At 38.1% G+C, this 20315-nt stretch overlaps 1 protein-coding gene across 1 annotated transcript in view; it reads right to left on the bottom strand.

Annotated features, from left to right (window-relative positions):
* The window catches only part of AMMECR1 (AMMECR nuclear protein 1), a 110690-nt gene that overhangs the window by 12904 nt on the left and 77471 nt on the right, over positions 1 to 20315 (bottom strand). The window contains exon 3 of the mRNA XM_028096026.2: positions 9319 to 9433. Coding sequence (XP_027951827.1) covers positions 9319 to 9433 — 115 coding nt within the window. The remainder of the gene's footprint in view (positions 1 to 9318; positions 9434 to 20315) is intronic.

Below are 20315 nucleotides of genomic sequence, written 5' to 3'. Positions count from 1 at the left end.
AGGAATCGAAAGTGGTTTGACATGTCTTTGTTGATATTATTTGGCAAAATATGCTTTGCAATTAACAAAGCAGCCAGTCACTGGTCATTCACATAAGACTGACCTGCCAGGCTCAATATGCCAGTTCCATTGAACTGAATAAAAGGACTCTGTTCCTAATGAGAGGAGCTCAGGATATTTGGCACACCCTCTAACCTTTAGAGGCTGGCATCATAGAAGACACACATGCTCTTTCACAAAACAGCCCATGGTACCACGGACAGAACAAACACTGCATTGGACAGCCCATGGGTCTGACCCAGAGTGTGGAGTTTCTTATATTCTTGGGAGGAAACAGCCATATGTGGTATTTCTCCTAAAAGCCCCAAAGCCACAATGCAACACATTCCACTCTTTCCCTCATAGCTCCACAGAACCTTCTGCCCACCCCCCACTCAGCCTTCTGAAGACGCTGACTCTTCCTTCTCCCAGTGAAAACAAATTCACCATAAAAGAGGAAAATATTCCAAACTTGGGCCTACTCCAAGTTTATCCTCTTGAATAATTCTCATTGGGGCAAGAAAAATTAAGATTTTAGTAATAAAGGCTGATCACAATTTGTACAGATCCTAATGAATCACTTCCCCCAATCTCAATCCTACCAAAAAAAAAAAAAAAAGTAGACTACATATTGTCCTGATCTGCCCATCAAATCCTCAAAGTTGTGAATTTACATCACCTCAACCCACCCACCAATTTCAGAAGTCTGAAGTTTGGAAGGTGCCCATCTGATTAACAATGCACACTTAACAATTGTTAGCACTTAACACTTCAGCATCTCGCCAAATAATACATTTAAAAAATAGCATTGTCGCAAATCACTTTTTGGGCTCAGTAATTTTTACTTCTGTCAACCTCACCAACCACAAACATGCATAATTTTTTCCTGTTTAGAAAAATAGTACATGCATATTACTGCAAAAAAAAAAACACAAAAACAACAACAAAAAAAAACACAACATCTCCTTAGAAAAGTATAAAGGGGAAAATAATGATGGCCTGCCGTCCTAGGACCACCTAGAAACAATTCTTGCCTTAGTGCCTTAAAAAATAATCTCCTGAGCCGGCTAGGATAATACCAAGGACTATCCTGTTGGGTTGTTTTTAGTCTGTTTTCTGACCGGTGTCTACAGGTATCCTTGCTTTCAAATCTCCTTTGAGATGCTTCCAGAAATGGAAGGAAGACTAGAAAAATAAGTCAAAAAGGATAACCGAGTGCGAAGCCACCACCTGGGCACAAGTCACCTTTTAACATATTCTACTCCAAAAACTCTGCTTCGTTGTCTATGTCAGAAGTCATTTTTCCTATTGTTATTTTGTGAAAATGACTGCAAAGGCCTCCTTGACCAAAATGCATATGTACTGCTCTTCTCTCATATCCCTGAAAATGAGTCACCTTTAGCTTTAGAAATTAGTTCAGTCTCCATGGACCAATGCTTGGCTTTTGCAGGGCTTACCAAAGGGCCAATTAGTGCCAATTTTGATTCATGTAGGAGACTCAGACATCTTGTCTATCAGGAACACAAGCCTGCCAATTTATTTCACAAAGGCCACCGAACAACAATCTGATAACATTTACTTTAACTAATAGCAGACACACAGCTCTACAGTACCTGAACTAGCCAATAATCACCCCCGTGAACTTTTAAAGAACTAGTTAAGATTTTAAATAAAGCACGGCTAATGACGAGGTGCTTTGAAAAGCTATGAAGCCAAACATGTTTATGTACCATGTGCAAGGAAAGAGACTGATCTTAGCTGAGGTTCTGCAGAGAACAAGTGACAGCTCAGTGTGCAATTAAGGAAAAAAAACTCAATTCTCTGTAATGATTAATTATAACGAGCATTCCTTAAAAACTGAACATCCTGAAGCTTTCCAAGGAAAGTTCAGGCAACACAGGTGACCTTTAAATAAAAAGCCTGCTTTTCATCAAAAGTTAGAAAAATGCATTCCTACCATTTTTTTTTTTTTTAAGGGGATGAGGAAGGGAGTGAATTTACACACAAAGAAACTCAAGTTAGGAAATGTTCTTAAAACCTAGACAAGGGAATCAGTTTGCTTTTCAAAGGCTGGGAGAGAGAAACACCTCTTGGCCAAGGTGAAATAATGTTGTTTGTCCGATAAGAAACAGAAGAATCTTATATGGGTTAAACTGTACATGGAGTATCTGGCTCAATGTAGTTTTACTCTGTCTACAAAACAGATTTGTTCCTAAAAGGTTACATATGTGCTGCATTTATGTAAGTGGATTAATTTTGAAGTCACCAGGAAGGCAGTAAAGAAACCCTAGAGTGAGTCCTTCTGCAAAGCAAACTATCTTTGTCAAGTGAACAGTCACTCCCTAATTGCTTAATTTAGATTTATACATATAATGTTGACTTAAACCAGGGGATGATGCAGTGATAAAACAAGGCATTTGCTGTTTAGAATATTTTGTCTTCCTGAAGAGAATTCTGTGGTGGAAAGGGATTCTGGAATGCCCACTTTCAAAAATTGGACCGTTTTTCACCTTGGTTGCCACCTTGCCATTTTAAAAGTTAAGGACCTCTTATGACTTCTCCGTAGCTAGTGGTGATTCGTTCTCTGTAAGTAAAATGAAACAGAAGCCATTTTAAAAAGGGGGAGTCACAGTATCACACTGTGTCAGCCTCCAGAGAAACCATGGGTATTATTTAGTCCAACTTCTCCAGCGTCCTGGTGAGGAAACAGATCCAGGAAAGAGCAGACTATAATACAACTACTAGGGAAAGGGCTGGAAGGGTCTGTAGATTTGAGGGATGAAGCAGGGAAATGCCCCTCCACCCCACCAAACAACACGCTGGGAGAAAAGCAGGAAGCAACTGGAGGAGGCTGGAGGACGGACTGTGCAAGCCCATTTCACCAACAGTACCAATAGCTAATGGAAATTTCCATGCGTTAAATCACCTTCTAGAAGTTACTTCACTTTGTTCGGCTTGCTTCCTCACTGGGCTTCTAATACACTGAAGTGTTGATTCACAGCAAATTCTTACTAGATGGTCAGGAAGCTTGAAGTACTCCTTTCCCCAGTGTTCCACAGCACTTGAAAAAATGTTTCTAAGTAGAGCATCAGGACAAAGACTAAATTATGGTAACGATAGTGACATCTTACACAAAAATCTCAAGGTCCTTGAGAAAATACCATGAAAAGCATTTTCCTAGATATACAAAGCCTCCTTGCCCACCCACCCATATATGTATTTTTTCAAAGGTCAGAATCTTTTTTTTTAGATTTTATTTATTTGAGAGAGTGAGTGAGAGCAAGAGAGAGCACAAGAGAGCGCACAAGCAGTGGGGAGTGGTGGAGGCAGAGGGAGCAGCAGACTCCCGGGGGAGCCCGATGCGGGGCCCGATCCCAGGACCCCAGGATCATGACCTGAGCCGAAGGCAGATGCTTAACCGACTGAGCCACCCAGGCGCCCCAAAGGTGGGACTCTTAAGTTAGAAGAGAAGCAAAGCATCGTGTATATCACAGGGAAAAATCATGAAGTGGGGGTGGACAGAACATATACAACGAGAAGTCATTTCACTGGGTGAGTCATGCTAAACATCTGTGTCTGAATGGAAACTCTGTTTTCAGTGGTACATTGAGAGGAGCTAGAAAAATGTAAACCTTGAAGGGGTGAGAAAGAGATCATGACCTTCTAAAATATATGAGAGATAATGACGGTAGCCAATTTACTCATCTCATCTGTTTACACTCGTGAAGGTTGTTACAAAAGCGCACTATTATTAACTGCAACCAAACACATCAGAAATGGAGCTGTGCTCACTCAAGAGGTGTGCTTTTTTTAAAGTGAAGTGCAGCACCCTGAGTACCGAGAGTCTAACAAGCTCATGGACAATGACAGATGCTTGGATACTTGAGGGACAGAGCGAGACTAGGGGCTTGGGGTCTAGCTCAATAGTCCAGGGGTCGGTTTTTGACATCATACAAAAATCATGCTGGCCAGCCCCACCCAGCATGGGTTGATTTCATGTAAGTGTTGGGTGCTAAAAAGGAACAGTCCGTCTTAAGGCCACGATGCGTTCCCCAAGTGACAGCTGTATACACAGTTGAGAAAGCAGTGATCCAGGGAGCTAGATAGAACTAAAAGTGCGTTATGGTTCGTGAAAATGCTACTGATCTATTGAAACGTGATCTAATGGTGGTCTACTTTAGAATACAGAAAATATTTCTTCCTCATGCCTCCAAAATGATCTGGTCTCTAAAGCACAGAAATAAGAGATGCCTGACGACAATTTAGAAAATACTTTGTCTTCCGGTCAGCAGACTGCTACATGAACTCCCCGTGCAAGATCACTGGTTGTATACTGGCTACTGGCTATATACAAGTTCTTCGACAAGCAAAAAGCTTACTCATTTATATCATCTTGCAAATGAGCAACCACGAGGTAACACACCTGGAATCACCCCTCAAGGCAAACTCTGGCTGTTGTAATGTCTTTGGTTTTATACCCTTCCAGATCTTGAAAAACAAACAAGGCTCCCACATCATGTGACTACACCAGTTCTAGCCTATAGATTATTTTAGAGGACTTCAGCATAGTGCGAGAGCTTTTCTTTCTTTCTGAAGCACCATGTCTGTACATCATCCTGTCATATGGAATTAAGAGAATGCTGTCAGTTGAAGAACACACAACCACGGTCATAAGTTTTCGCGTTCAGACACAAGGTAGATCACTTCAGATATCACCCTAGGGGAACAATTTTCCTCATTTAACAGCCATTTTAGCCTTGCAGGTAGATATCTCAATTTATCAGTTAATGAATTTTTTCTCCCCCAAATCATTCAACTCTTCATCTTTCTCATACCTACCAGGGCAAGAAGTAGATCATGATGGGGGCAATGAAGAGCACATTCTTAGAAGGGTGGGGCCGGTGTTCCAATTTGTCTGTACGATCTTTGTGGATGGTTTTGCTGTTTTTAATCACGACCCAGGCTCCTTGACATGCTACCCATAGACACTCATCTTACATGTTATGATTCTTACGTTGTTGAGGAAATAAAACATGGAGGCATTACTGACCATTCTGTCAACTCAACCTTGAATTGAAACCAATTACATCCACTTGTGAAACCATTTATCAGACTTTACTCACGTTATCAAAGGGAAGCATTCTAGCCTCTAAAACAAAGTCTGACTGCTGTAAATCCTACCTTCCTATTAACTTCCACTATACAAATAGAGACATGTTACCAAAAGAGAGGTCCCAGACAGGCTCAGTTAAAAACCTTGAAGAAAAGAGAAAGACAGTAGCCAGCCCTGTGGTGGTTCACTTGTTTCCCGATCATTTGAAAATTAGGTGGCTATGACCACCGGTCACGTCCCTCATCTTCATGACCACGGGGATGTCTCTCTTGTTACCAAAGTGACTCACCTCTATGCTTTGGGACCTCTAGACTTCGCCCTCTTCTGCTTTGATCTGGGCATTTTCGCCCTTTAATTAGGAATTCTATTGCAGTAACACGCTTCACCAGTGGGGGTCAACTCTCAAACTGTACTTCTACCAGAAAAGCCCTAGGTGAGAGGCTTCTGTTTATATCAAACATACTCGTTACTGAGCTCTGCCTTAAAAATTCTCTATTAAAATTCTGTCACCATCTCCTGTTTCCCCCTGTAGCATCAACATATGCAGCGCTGTGCATTTCTGGTTAAATTTAGATACTTATAGTGAATAGGAAATTTCATTCTTGGAAGAAAAGGTCTACCTATTTGACACTCTGGAATTTCTCAAAGTGAAATAAATGTATCCTTTCTTAATATAGACTGGACCCCCCTCATAAAGGAAATTTGCAGTATGAATCATTAACTTATAATATAAAGATAAACCATAAACAAAGACTTTCCCACAATCTTTTTTTTTGTATTTTTTTATTATGTTATGTTAATCACCATACATTACATCATTAGTTTTTGACATAGTGTTCCATGATTCATTGTTTGCGTATAACACCCAGTGCTCCATGCAGTACGTGCCCTCCTTAATACCCATCACCGGGCTAACCCATCCCCCCACCCCCACCACAATCCTTTTTAATAATGACTGTATATTCAATATGATCTCCGATACATGAACAAATAGGCATATTTATTGATACAAAGACACAGAAAAATAATTTAAAGGAATATTCCAAAATGTTAACAGTGGTTATCTCAGAATGGTGTAATTACAAACGGCTTGCCTTTCTTTGTATTTTTTGAATTTTCAAAGTTTTCTTCTTCCATAAATTAGAATTACTATACTATTATGGACAATAGGTTTAAATATATATGCAGATGCATATACGCCTTTTCATTGTGGTAAAATACACATCATGTAAAATTTACCATTTTAACCCTTTGAAAGTGTACAATTCAGTGGCATCAAGTACATTCATGGTGTCATACAACATCCAGTTCCATAATTTTTTCATCATCCGGAATGGAAACCCTGGACCCATTAAAAGCCATCACTTCTCAGTCAGCCCCTCCCCCAACCCCTGGCTCCCACTACCACACTATCTCTGTGAATGTGCTCATTCTGCATATTTCGTATAAACAGAATCATACAGTATGTGGCCTTTTGTGCTTGGCTTCTTCCACTTAGCATAATGTTTTCAAGGTTCATCCATGTCACTACTTCATTTCTTTCTATGGCTGATTAATATTCCATTGTACGGATATCCCAAATTTGGTTTATCCATTTATCTGTTGATAGGCATTTGAGTTGTTTCTACCTTTAGGCTATTATGAATAGTGCTGCTATAAACATTTGTGTACAGCTTTTTGTTTCAGCATCTGTTTTCATTTCTTTGGGGTATATACCTAGGAGTGGAAATGCCTTGACATATACTTTAAAAAATAATGTTCTTAATTCTACTTTGGCATTCTGTGTTTCAAGTAACCAATGCTTTTTCAGAATTATTAAGGATGACCCTATGACATCATCCCCACAATAATACCATTCTATTTGTAATCACTGACTATGGTATATTTTTTTTTAAGCCCAAATCACATTCTTGTACTTAAAAAAAAATGCAATTTTCAGTCTTACTCTTTGGGGACAAATTTCTCTTATGCTAAATACTTCCAACTATGACGAACTAACTGAAAAGGACAGTCTCTCCCTCTTAGCGTAGCCATTCTAGCAGGACCTAAAATTCACTTTCAAATACTTAAATGTTAAAAGCACAAACATATATTTATTTTTGTTGTAACTTTAACCAGAAAGCATCACTTTCTGGTTAAAGTTACACCAATAGACACCAATATCTAAGCCTCGAGGAACGTATTAAATATACAATACATAAGGTATGAGGGTTAATTTTGGCTGTGGACAGTGCTTGAAGTGGGCTAAAGGAGATGATGGTGGTGTACTCTGTGCTTGCCCATATTTATGGAACTACTATTGGACCCTCCCATTTTTCCTTCCCTCCAAATACATGCATGCATATTTATGAAATATACATTCATGTACGTGCCACACATGCTCACACCTGCGCATGTGCAAACCGCCCCCCCCACAACTGTACTTCCACCTCAGTGGTGGCAAGCGAGAGTAGGCGTGTTTTGTAGCTCAGTCATCCCTAGATTTCAGGCTTTACCCCTGTTATCGCTCCCCCCACCCCCCCCACACGCAGGGCATTCTGCAATTCAGAAAGCAGAAATAAGATTCTAGCTAGAGAAGAGGAAACAGTAGCCTTAAAACATTAAAAGAACCACCCACATTTTCATATTGGTTAATAAGAAAGGGATATAATTTGGGATCATTTAAAAATACTGAGGAATGTCCCTATGATATGGGTAGACTTCTCTTTAAGAAAAATTCAAATAGGAACAATGAACTTATAGAAAGCAATCAGGAAATTTTAATTCTGTGAAAGGTTTTACCCAATCCAACTTTGCTAGGTTCAACACTATTGATTAATTTTATTTTTCCCATTACAAAACATCCCCGAATGCTTTCATATTCTGATAATACTCCAAAAAACCCGACACACTCCAAAACTCAGAAGGAACTCTTTTATCCTACTCTCTACAGAATGTTTTTTTTTTTTTTTATAAAGCTCTGGCCTAACAACAATAATTTATATCATAGGGATTTTTTTCCAATGAAGGTTAAGAACTTTAGAAATGTCTTATCCTATATGTGGAAAACTGAATGGCAGTGGAATAAGTTGTCCAAAGTCTCACAAGGAATCAGAGCAAATCCCAAACTAAAATTCAAGTCCAATTAATTATCAAGAGAGTGATCTGTCCACAAGGCAGAATACCTCAGTTACTATGGGACGTGGTCATTCTAAAAAGTCAGTAGAATTAAAACATGTTATACCATAAAGATCTAGTCATGTCACTTATGAGTGTTTATGTGAGAGAATGCTAAGTGCATCACTGAATTCCCATTGTTTCATTCTTGTGGTACTTATTTCTTTATGCTTGGTGTATACTTCTTTTCTCTGCCATTAGACTGAGAGGTGCTTTATGGTGGGGATCAAATCTTAGGACTCTTGTATATGTAGCAACGGTGCCTTGAACACAGGAGGCATTCAATAAATGTGTGCACGATTGTGTGTGAAATTTCATAGACATACACTCAACTGTCTTCTCGCAACGAGCAAAACAAATCATGGTGAGAACCTCTGAACTTCCGTAGAAACCCAACCCCACACACTAAAGAATAAAACATAAGATCAATCTAGGCTACCTCGAACATGACAATGCTCAGAGATCACTGACATATAACCTTAATATTATTTGTTAGAGTGTTTAAGTGCATAAAGTAAGGTAGCCAAGAATGAATTAACATGATTTAACTGTAGTTCACCGATGCCCTGTTTTGTATCCACATGCTGATTTCCCCAGCTGGTGTATTATCCTCACTCTTTGGCTCCTTGCTTCCAAGAAGTTTCCTCTGACCACCTAACTGCTGGGTGGTGGTTACACCGAAGTACATTAGAATGGAAATAAGAGGAAAAATAAATTCCAATCAGTCCTTCCTACTACTTATTAACAGCTTTTATGAGGTGCTGTGGTAAAGTAATCAGACAAAAATAAACAGCCAATTCAGTATGGGGATTAAAAGGACACATGGTGCTTTGCCTTAAAAACAAAACAAAACAACAACAACAAAAAAAACAACTCCTTCACTGATATCTCATTGATCAACTGTGAGGTTTATTTATCTACCTTACTCTCCACCTCCACTACAATAGAAAACGGGCTGAAAGAGTCAGGAGTTACCTTCATTTTTCTTTCAAACATTTCTACAGTCTTACCTCCCAGTCCAAATAATCACAGACATCTTCAAAGTTAGTGAGCAGAGACACTGAGCAGAACAGCCGTGGCAACTCGTCCCTTGTCATTGGGGGAAAACGGCTATCTTTAAGGGCACTGTTGAAAACAAAGCAAATATTAAAGCAACCACTAGATATGAAAAAGTCCTAATTTCAAAGTCATTTGAAAAAGGTAAGAGATTTAAAAAAAAGGTGCCAAAGGCACCAATAATCTTCAAATGTATTCAAAGACCCCAAAGATTTTAGGAGTCATTTTTTTCATTCAATAGATTATTTATTAGCCAATCTTGTGACCAGTTGTAAAGAGCAAATGATCAATTATATTTCCTATACAGTCATTTCCTGGTCTACTTCCCTGTTACTTATAGAACCTGAGACTACTTTTAGTTTACTTTTGAGAAGAATAAAAGCCAGACTAGTGGAAATTTGTGGGAAGATTTCTAGATCTAGGGCTGATGGGAAAAAAAAAATGTATATAGTTAAAAAAAAAGGTTCATATTAGGTTGGCCATTTACCACAGAACAGCACTCAGAGTTCAAAAAAGATCAAAATTTCATTTTCTTCAAGCAAAGGAAATCAAAGAAAATTAAAATAATCATGCAAATTACAGACTAAAAATACAAGGATTTCAGGCCCCCTATAAAAGATAATTCAAGATATGACTCAAAAATTGTGAAAGTACAGGAAATTGGGCTAATCTAGGAAATAAAAGTATGATTAGGAGACCATTAATCACATCAATGGATTTCTGAGTACATCAACTCTGATTGGACCCTGTAATCAAGGGTAATATACTACAGTGCCAAATTCTAGAAAAACCCTCACTAAAAAGGACAAAGATGTTGGAAGACCATAATTCTTCCTGCAATAGAAGAACAGACAGAAAATACGCAGACACACACACACTCGCACACAGAGGCACTGTGTGTTTCTTGTACTTTTCAAAGAAACCACTTCCTAGTCAAGAAAAACAAACATACCTCTGATTACACTTTATACTAATGGCATTGCTGGCATTTGCGCCATCGATCTTCAAATTCAAATGTCCTATACAGCAGCCAGGCTTAGAAACTATTTTCATAGATTAATCCTTAGAAGTTACAGACTTAGAGCCTACAAACTGCTTGGGTTATAACAAAGTTCCAAGGCCCTTAAAAATCATTTAATTCCTTTTTCAGTGACTTCCTCATTGCCGGAGTGTTTTGTTTTTTTCTGTTTTTGTTTTTTTCATTTTTCCATCTCTTCCTTTGCCTTCTGAAACTCACTTAATGTATTGTACAAACAAAACTCCTATGTTTGTGAGTGTTTTCAATGAATTTGGGTGCTCGCTCGATCCTACTACACAAAGGAAAATGCTTATAGAAAGCTTAGTATAGATTTTTTTTTCCCATTCAAGGAGCCAAGATTAACCAAGAAAATCAGGACATCTGTGATAATTTATACTTCTGAGAACAGCATTTCACTGTTTTATAATTTAACAACATAAATTTTCCTACAGTTTGGCCTCTTTTATTTTCCTACTGGCAAATAAAGTTTCATAAAGCATTTTCAAGTTCTCCTTCAAAGCCAAGATAAAGACATATATGTGTGTGTATAACCAACACCCTCTCTCCTAACAAACACACATACTGAACAAAAGTTCTAAAACATAGAAGAATCTCATGCATAAAAACCAAAAGGCCAATCACACTTCCCATCTTCTTGCTAAAAAGAAAAAGAGAGAGAGGGGGGAAAGCCTTATACACTGGAATACTGTAAAATGTGATTTTCTTAGGATTATAGATTTTATTATGGTAAAATATATGCAACATAAAATTTACTGTTTTAACTACTTTTAAGTGTACAGTTCTGTGTGATTAAGCATGTTCACGTTGCACAACCACCACCAGCATCCATCTCCAGAACTTTTACCATCTTGCCCAAATGAAACACAGCATCCATTCAATACTAACTCCTCACTCTTCCTTCCTTCCAGCCCCCGGCCAAAAAATGTAACTTACATATACTTTTCCAATTTCAAGTAATTAGAATAGTATAGTTGCTAACGTTTTTGCTATATAACAGCTTATGGAGACAGAATTCACAAACCAATAAAATTCACCCATTAATGTATCCAACTGAACGGCTTTTAGTATATTCACAGGGTTATACAACCATCACCACTATCCAATTTGAAAACATTTTGTCACACCAAAAAGAAGCCCCGTACCCATTAGCAGCTAGTCTCCACTCTTCCCTCCCCCCAGCTCCTGGCAATCGTGAATCCACTTTCTGTCTATGGTCTTGCCTATTCTAGATATTTCATATAAGTGGGGCCTTCTGTGTCTGGCTTTTTACCATAATGCTTTGGAGGTTTCATCCATGCTGTAGCATGTACCAATGCCTCATCTTTTTAACTGCCTAATCATATTTCAATTGTGTGTCTTTATCAGATTTTGTGATCCACTGATCTACTGAGAAACATTTGGGGTTGTTTCCACTTTGGCGCTACTATAAATAATGCTGCTATAAACATGCATGTATGAGTTTCTGGGTGGACAAGAGGTTTTCGTTTCTTTTGGGTATAGATACATAAGAGTGGAATTGCTGGTTCATATGGTAATTCTATGTTTAACCGTTTCAGGAACTGACAAACTGTTTCCCACAGTGGCTGTACCTTTTATTGCCACCAGCAATGTGTGAGGGTTCCAGTTTCCCCATATACTTACCAACCCTTGTTATTGTCTGCCTTTTTAATTATAGTGCTAGACCTCCTTTAATGAAGAGATCTGTAAAAACCTCTCTCTAGCTTTTACACACATCCTGAAGTTGCCATACAGTTAATTTCTCAACACTCTGAGGCAAGTGATTTTGTTTACTTTTTTTCCTAGCAAGCCAATGAAAGGTAACTTTTAGCTTAGTGCAATTCAAACTATTTCAAATCAATGAGATCCTCAAGTACCCAAAATATAACTCCCATGATATGGAGCCTTGTTGCTCAATCATTCTGGGTTTAAAAAAAAAAAAAAAAAAGGTTAGAACAATGATAAGTGGGAGAATACTAGCACGACTAATAAGAGAAACTGACAATCATGCCTCACCGTACCAGGACTCAAATGTATTAAGTTCAAAACTGAAATAGTGAAGGTACATTAGTCATGATGGAAACAGTCTGATTTTACAGAAACAGTCATTCAAACAAGACACTTAATTCTGGCTTTTTTTTTTTTTTTGTAACTCTAAGTAACTTTTCATTAAATTCATGAGCATAGAAAAATTCCCAAAGGTAGGAAGCCCTCAGTATTTCTGAATGCAAATTCCTAGGGGGAAAAAAAAAAAACTAGCAATGAAAGCCTAGCAAGGATTTAAGAGATTATAAAAAAAGACAAAAAATGCAGCTGGAGACTGACCTCAGAGCTGCTAGGCTGGTGTGGATAGCTGATAAACAAGAGGATTCAGCCTCCCTTAGCCCTGCTTTCTTTAGCATATAGAATACGCGATGTGGAAGATGAAACTTTAGAGGGGCTATGCCATCCAGAGTTGGGCAGTGACTTGCTTGAGATGACCCAGCAAGTTAGTGACGCAGGTGGAGACACAACCCCGATTCTCTGACTCAAGTCCAAAATACTTTCTAGGATCCACACTTTAGTTGCCACTTTTGGATGGATTTGTATTATTTTTTTATTATTTTTAAATTAAATGCTTGCCTCACTTGGCAATTCTGATCTCATTCCTGTAGTGCCTCTGCCTAAAGAAGATAAATAATAATCTAATAGCATTCATTAGTAGCCAAAGGGTAAACAGAGCTAGACTTCCTGTCTACTGGAAATCTGCAGGAGCAAAAAAGATTTTAAAATATTAATACTGTCCATGGAAAACATCTTATACCAAAGTAGTGTCTGGCAATTTACATTCTATGCAGCCTAAGAAACTGTGTGACAAACAGGGAGATCTTGTAATAAATTCATATGAAGTTCTCTTTGCTACAGTAGGAAGCCATTTTCTAATGTTTAAATATTGCTGAAGGGGGAGGCACCTGGGTGGCTCAACCAGTTGAGTGTCCAGCTCTCAATTTCTGCTCAGGTCATGATCTCAGGGCAGTGGGATCGAGCCCCGTGTTGGGCTTTATACTCAGTGGGGAGTCTGCTTGGGATTCTCTCCCTCCCTCTCCCTCTGCCCCTCCCCCCTCTAAAAAATAATATAAATAAATAAGTAAATATTGCTAGGGGGGAAAAACCCAGTTATATACAAAACCAGCCAGCTGCTCCATCACCCATGTGATGGATGAGTAAGGTTTAAACAACAGTTTAATTCACATATCAAATTCAAATATATTCAATTCAAATTGGCACCTCACCAAGAATATATTTTACCTAATTGAGAAGCAGGATTAACATCTGTCAAAGTTAATATCTAATGTTAAATAGCACTTTAATGAAAATGAACATTTAAAAAAAGGAATTAAGAGTTTAGCTATCAAAGAATCAAAGTTTGTGACAGTGCCTGGAAACTATGAGGGGGAAAAAAGAAACAGCCAAAAAGAAACAAAATCTTAGCTAAGGCTCATCATAAACAATAGAGCATGCAACGGAAATGATTTCAGTGAATCTAGCTAGCTAGCTATTTACTCACTCATTCCTTCACTTTCTAAAACTTTGATGACTTTAATCACTTAACCAGTGGAAAGTTACCAAACTGAGAAGGGTTTCATATTACAGGCCATCATTTTTCAGGACAAGGAGACAATTAAAACCAAAATTAAAAATCCCTTTTTGGGGGCGTCTGGGTGGCTCAGTTGGTTAAGCGTCCAACTCTTGATTTCGGCTCAGGTCATCATCTCAGGGACCTGAGATCGAGCTCCGGGTCAGGCTCCACGCTCAGCACAGAGTCTGCCTGAGACTCTCAATCTCTCTCTCCCCCTCCCTCCACCCTTCCCCCTGCTCGCACTCTCTCTCTAAATCAATCAGTGGATAAAATCTTTAAAAAAAAAAATCCCTGTTTGGATAGGTGAAGAAAGCAAATCAGGCATACGTTAGTCTAAAATTAAAAAAGAAAAGTGCTTTTCATGAGTGGTTTCAATCATCTGGAAATTCTGCCATTCCTCATCAGAGAGTCTGGATGTGACCTGTGACATGTCTGAATTCCAGAAACTTAGAATACTAGAATCCTAAACCCAATTCTGAAAAATTATCCATAACTATCCTTCACATTAAGTAGCAGTTTTAGCTTCCCATTATGAAAAAAAATAACAGATATAAAACAGAATGCAAAAAAAAAAGTGACCATTTATCAAACCTAAAGGTAGAGAAGAACAACAAAGGACACGATTACTTTAGGTTAAGGAAGAAGGGAACCCTGTTTTGGTGAGTAAAGGCAGTGATCCAAAAGGAAATTTTCAATTGAAAGCCATAGGTAGGGGCGCCTGGGTGGCTCAGTCGGTAAGCGTCTGCCTTCAGCTCAGGTCATGATCCCAGGGTCCTGGGATCGAGCCCCGCATGGGGCTCCCTGCTCTGCGGGAAGCCTGCTTCTCCCTCTCCCACTCCCCCTGCTTATGTTCCCTCTCTCGCTGTGTCTCTCTCTGTCAAATAAATAAAATCAAAAAAAAAAAAAAAAAAAAAAGGAAAGAAAGCCATAGGTAAAGTGTTCTGTAACTGGGGGATGTTTTTCCCCTTTAGGGTAATAAATACAACCTACTTAGTGCTCGATGCATATAAACATTAAAACTTTTGATTTTAATATACATTTCAAAATGTGATATGATGGGTAATTGATGGGGAATGGAGGAAAGAACTAAGGGATGGAACAAAAGGAAAGGAAAGAAAGGAGGGACAGAAAAAGAGAACGGGCATATATACAAAGACATAAAGATGGAGAGGAAGAGGAAACAAGAAGCGAGAAAAGGAAGTGGGAGGCAAAAAAAAAAGTGGCGGGGGGGGAATAGAGACACACACACAAAAGGACAAAAAGGGAAAGCAAGGAAGGGTGGAAGGTAGGAGGGAGGGCAAGCAAAAGTGCAGTAGGGTCCCGCAGGTTTTCATATGTGTTATTTGGCTCCTATCCTATAGGATTCACTTAGGCTTTAGAGTGTTATCGTCTGCTGCCCTCTGATTAGCTTAAATTTCTTGAATTGCTCTAATCTCACATTCTTAAAAGCCTTTACTCTCTGTGATAGCTACAGCTGCCCACCGGGAGGGAAGAATACCCTCTGGGCTGCATGCTGTCATGACTGCAGCAATATTGTCGAGAATCTGCGTCTTCACCAGAAGTTCTCACCTCGCCTTTAAATTGGGAGAATGGGTTGTGGGTCTGATTTAGTGGAGCACAATTAAAAACTGGAAAATACAAGATACATAAAGAAACAGATGGCTACATGTTTAGTGTAGATGGCAGGTGTTCCTCATTTCCCTCCCTATAATGTCCACAATAACGCTCTGTCTGCAGATTTTCTGGATTTACTCTATCTTGTTTTTAGAAATGAACTACTCAGAACAGTTTTTGTTTTAATTATTTTTCAGATGAAAATCTATCGAGTACAATGAATACAATTTAATTTTCTCTTTGTGACCCAGGTTCATATCTTTTTAATTGAGGTACAGTTGACATACAATATTATATTAGTTTCAGGTGTATGACACAGTGATTTGACATTTGTATATACTGCGAAATGATCACCATAGTAAATCTAGTTACCATCTGTCACTGTACCAAGTTACTACAATATTATTTACTATATTCCCCATGCTGTACATTACATCCTATGACTCATTTTATAACTGGAAGTTTGTACTCCTTGAGCCCCTTCACGAACCATTTCACCCCTGCTCAATTCCCCACTCCCCTCTAGCAACCACCAATGTGTTCTCTGTATCTATGAATCTGAATTTTGTTTTGATCGTTTTCGTTTTGTTTCTTAGATTCCACATATATGAAATCATATGGTATTTGTATTTCTCTATCATAACATAATACCCTTAATATTCATTCATGTTGCACAAATGGCAAGATTTCATTCTTTTTAAGATTTTGTTCTTTTTTATGGCTGAGTAGTAGTCCTGTGTGTGTGACATCTTAATTTATTCATCCATTGATGGATACTTAGGTTGTTTCCCTCTCTTGGCTATTGTAAATAATGAACATAGGGGTGCATGTATCTTTTTGAATTAGTGTTTCCATTTCTACCCAGTAGTAGAATTGCTGGATCACATGGTAATTTTATTTTTAACTTTTTGAGGAACCTCCATACTGTTTTCCACAGTGGCTGCACCAATGTAATTCACACCAACAGTGCATGAAGCTTCCTTTTTCTCCACATCCTCGCCAACGTGTGTTATTTCTTTTTTCTTTTTTTTTTTTTAATAACAGCCATTCGGATAGGTTTAAGGTGATATCTTATTAGGGTTGTGATTTGCATCCCCTTGATGATTAGTGATGGAGAGCATCTGTTCATATGTCTTTTGGTCATGTGAATGCCTTCTTTGGAAAAATGTCTATTCATATCCTCTGCTCATTACCTAAAAATTCTTTTGTTGTTGTTATTGAGTTGTACTGAGTTCTTTATATATTTTGGGTATTAACCCCTTATCAGATATATGATCTGCAAACTTCTTTTCCCGTTCAGTAGGTTGCCTTTTTGTTTTGTTGATGGTTTCCTTTGCTGTGCAGGAGCTTTTGATGTAGTCCTATTCGTTTATTTTTGCTTTTGTTTCCCTTGCCTTTGGAGTCAGATCCAAAAAAAAAAAAAAAATCACAAAGACTGCTGTTAAGGAGCTTATCACCTATATTTTCTTCTAACACTTTTATGGTTTCAGGTCTTATACTCAAGTCTTTAATCCATTTTGAGTTAATATTTGTACATGGTATAAGGTATTGGCCCAGCTTCATTCTTCTGCATGTAGCTGTCCAGTTTTCCCAACACCATTTCTTGAAGATGCTATCCTTTCCCCATTGTATATTCTTGCCTCCCTTGTCATAGTTTACCACACAAGCACAAGTTTATTTCTGGGCTCTCTATTCTGTTCCACCGATCTATGTGTCTGTTTTTATTCCAACACCATACTGTTTTAATGACTACAGCTTTGTGGTATAGTTTGAAATCTGGGAGTGTGATACCTCTGGCTTGGTTTTTCTTTCTCAACACTGTTTTGGCCACTCAGGGTTTTTTTTTTTTTTTTTTTTTGTAGTTTCATATAAACTTTAGAATTATTCTAGCTCTGTGAAAAATGCCATTGGAAGTTTAATAGGCATTGCACTGAATCTAGAGATTGCTTTGGGTTGTATGGGCATTTTAACAATATTAAATCTTCCAATCCATGAGCATGGAATAGCTTTCCCCTTCTTTGTGTCTTTTTCAATTTCTTTCATTAGTGTTTTACAGTTTTCAGTGTGCACAGGTCTTTCACCTCCTTGGTTAAATTTATTCCTAGGTATTTTATTCTTTCTGATATGATCATAAATGGAATTGTTTTCTTGATTTCTCTTTCTGATAGTTCACTATAAGTGTACAGAAATGCAACAGATTTTTGTATATTAATTTTGTATTTTGCAACTTCCCTGAATTCATTTATTAGTTCAAACAGTCTTTGTTGTGGAATCTTTTGGGTTTTCTATATATAGTATCATGTTATCTGCAAATAGTGACAGCTTTACTTATTCCTTTCCAATTTGTGTGCCTTTTATTTCTTTCTCTTGCCTAACTGCTGTGGCTAGGACTTCCAATACTGTGTTGATAAAAATGGGTAGAGTAGGCATCCTTGCCTTGTTCCTGGTCTTAGAAGAAAAACTTTCAGCTTTTCACCACTGAGTATTATATTAGCTGAGGATCTGTCATATATGGACTTTATTATGTAGAGGGTATGCTTCCTCTATACCTGTTTTGCTGAGAGGTTTTATCCTAAATGGATGTTGAACTTTTCAAATGCTTTTTCTGCATCTTTTGAGATGATCATATGATTTTAATTTTTCACTCTGTTAATGTGGTGTATTACACTGGCTGATTCGCAGATGTTGAACTGGAATAAAGTCCACTTGATTATGGTATAGGATTCTTTCAATGTACTGCTGAATTCAGTTTGCTAATATTTTGTTGAGGATTTTTACACCTGTCTTCATCAGGGATATTAGCCTGTAATTCTTTTTGGGGGTGTCCTTGTCTGGTTTTGGTATCAGGGTAATCCTGCCCTCATAAAATGAGCTTGGAATCCTTCCCTCCTCTTCAATTTTTGGAAGAGTTTGAGAAGGATAGGTATTAAATCTTCTTTGAATGTTTGCTAGAATTCACCAGTGAGGCTGCCTGGTCCTATATGTTATTTGTTGGGAGGTTTTTGGTTACTGATTTGATCTCCTTACTAATAATCTAGGAATCAGTCTATTCAGATTTCTTATTTCTTTCATGATTCTGTCCTGGAAGACTGTAAGTTTCTAGGAATTTATCCATTTCTCCTAGGTCGCCCAACTTATTGGTGTACGCTTGTTCATAGCAGTCTCTTATGATCCTTTGTGGTTCTATTGTATCAGTTGTAACTTCTCTTTCACTCCTGATTTTATTTGAGCCCTCTTTTTTTTTTTTCTTGGTGAGTCCAGCTAAAAGTCTGTCAATTTTGTTTTATTTTCAAAGAAGCACCTCTTAGTTTCACTGAGAGTTTCACTTTGCTATTGTCTTTCTGTCTCTATTTCATTTACTTCTGCTCTGATCTTTATTATTTCCTTCCTTCTACTAACCTTGGGCTTCATTTGTTTTTCTAGTTCCTCCAGGTGTAAAGTTAAATTTTTTATTTGAGATTTCTCTTATTTTTTGAGGTAGGCCTATATGGCCATAAGCCTACCTCTTAGGACTGCTTTTGCTGCATCTTATAGATTTTGGTATGTTGTATTTCTATTTTCATAGAATGGCCAAGATCTTATATCCTGGAGTCAGATATACCTGCATGTGGATCCTGGTTCCATTGCTTACTAGCTGTGTGACATCTGGGCAAGTATCTTAACCTATATGAGCCTCATTTCCTCATTGATAAAATGGGGATGATAATACTACAGAGCTACTGTAACAAGTAAATAAAATAATAATACCTGCATAAGTACCTTGCATACACTAGGTGCTCAGTAAGTAGTGGCTGTCAAAGAACTTTCACTGAAGGTTTATGCCCACAGGATTGCCCCCATATCATGGCTCAGGAAAAAGGAAGGGAGCCCCAAGAATAGGAATGACCCTTCAACCTTGATATGGAGGAATCTAAACAAGTTATCTTCTCTAGGAATTAAATGTGGCCATCTCAAGGGATAATGGTTACTTTTCCAGGTATGGTCTTTTTCAGAAGCCTTCATTTCATTTTCAAAATATATTAAGTACCTGCTATATGCTTCTTATCATGTGAAGAGCCATGAGGATATAAGAATAGATTACAAAACAATATATGGATATATGTAAAAGACTTATTAAAATCACATACAATAGGAATGCTGAAAGGAATGGTCAGACAAGGTTCGTTTCTTTTCTAGAAGGATCTGTTTTACTCTCTCTGCTACTAGTTTGCTGGTTACCAAGTGACCCAGAATTACAGGTAAATTTATAGAAATGAAATGTATACATAATATTTTTTAAGTTAACCAATCTACTACATTAAGTAAGGTGCTTCTTCATTAAGAATTTCTATTATCCCACAGGCGTGCATTCATATGTTGCTTTGTGACTATTAGTGTTCCTGAACTAGATTTTAAAAATCTCCAGGGAAGGGTGCCTGGGTGGCTCAGTTGGTTAAGCATCTGCCTTCAGCTCAGGTCATGATCTCAGGGTCCTGGGATTGAGCCCCGCATCGGGCTCCTGGCTCAGCAGGGAGTCTGCTTCTCCCTCTCCCTCTGCCCCTCCCCCTGCTCCTTCTCTCTCTCTCTAATAAATAAATAAAATCTTTTAAAAAGTTAAAAAATATCCAGGACAAGGATTGGTCTTTTACTTCCATACAAGAAATGTTGACCAAGAAATGCAGTTCCCTGAACTGTGATCAATT

Source organism: Eumetopias jubatus, unplaced genomic scaffold (assembly GCF_037043125.1).
Source record: "Eumetopias jubatus isolate StellerSeaLion01/CBP00866 unplaced genomic scaffold, mEumJub1_p1.0 scaffold_11, whole genome shotgun sequence".
In the NCBI taxonomy this organism is placed as follows: domain Eukaryota; kingdom Metazoa; phylum Chordata; class Mammalia; order Carnivora; family Otariidae; genus Eumetopias; species Eumetopias jubatus.
The sequence above is the reverse complement of the archived record's forward strand: the minus strand, read 5'-3'. Positions and strand labels throughout refer to the sequence as shown.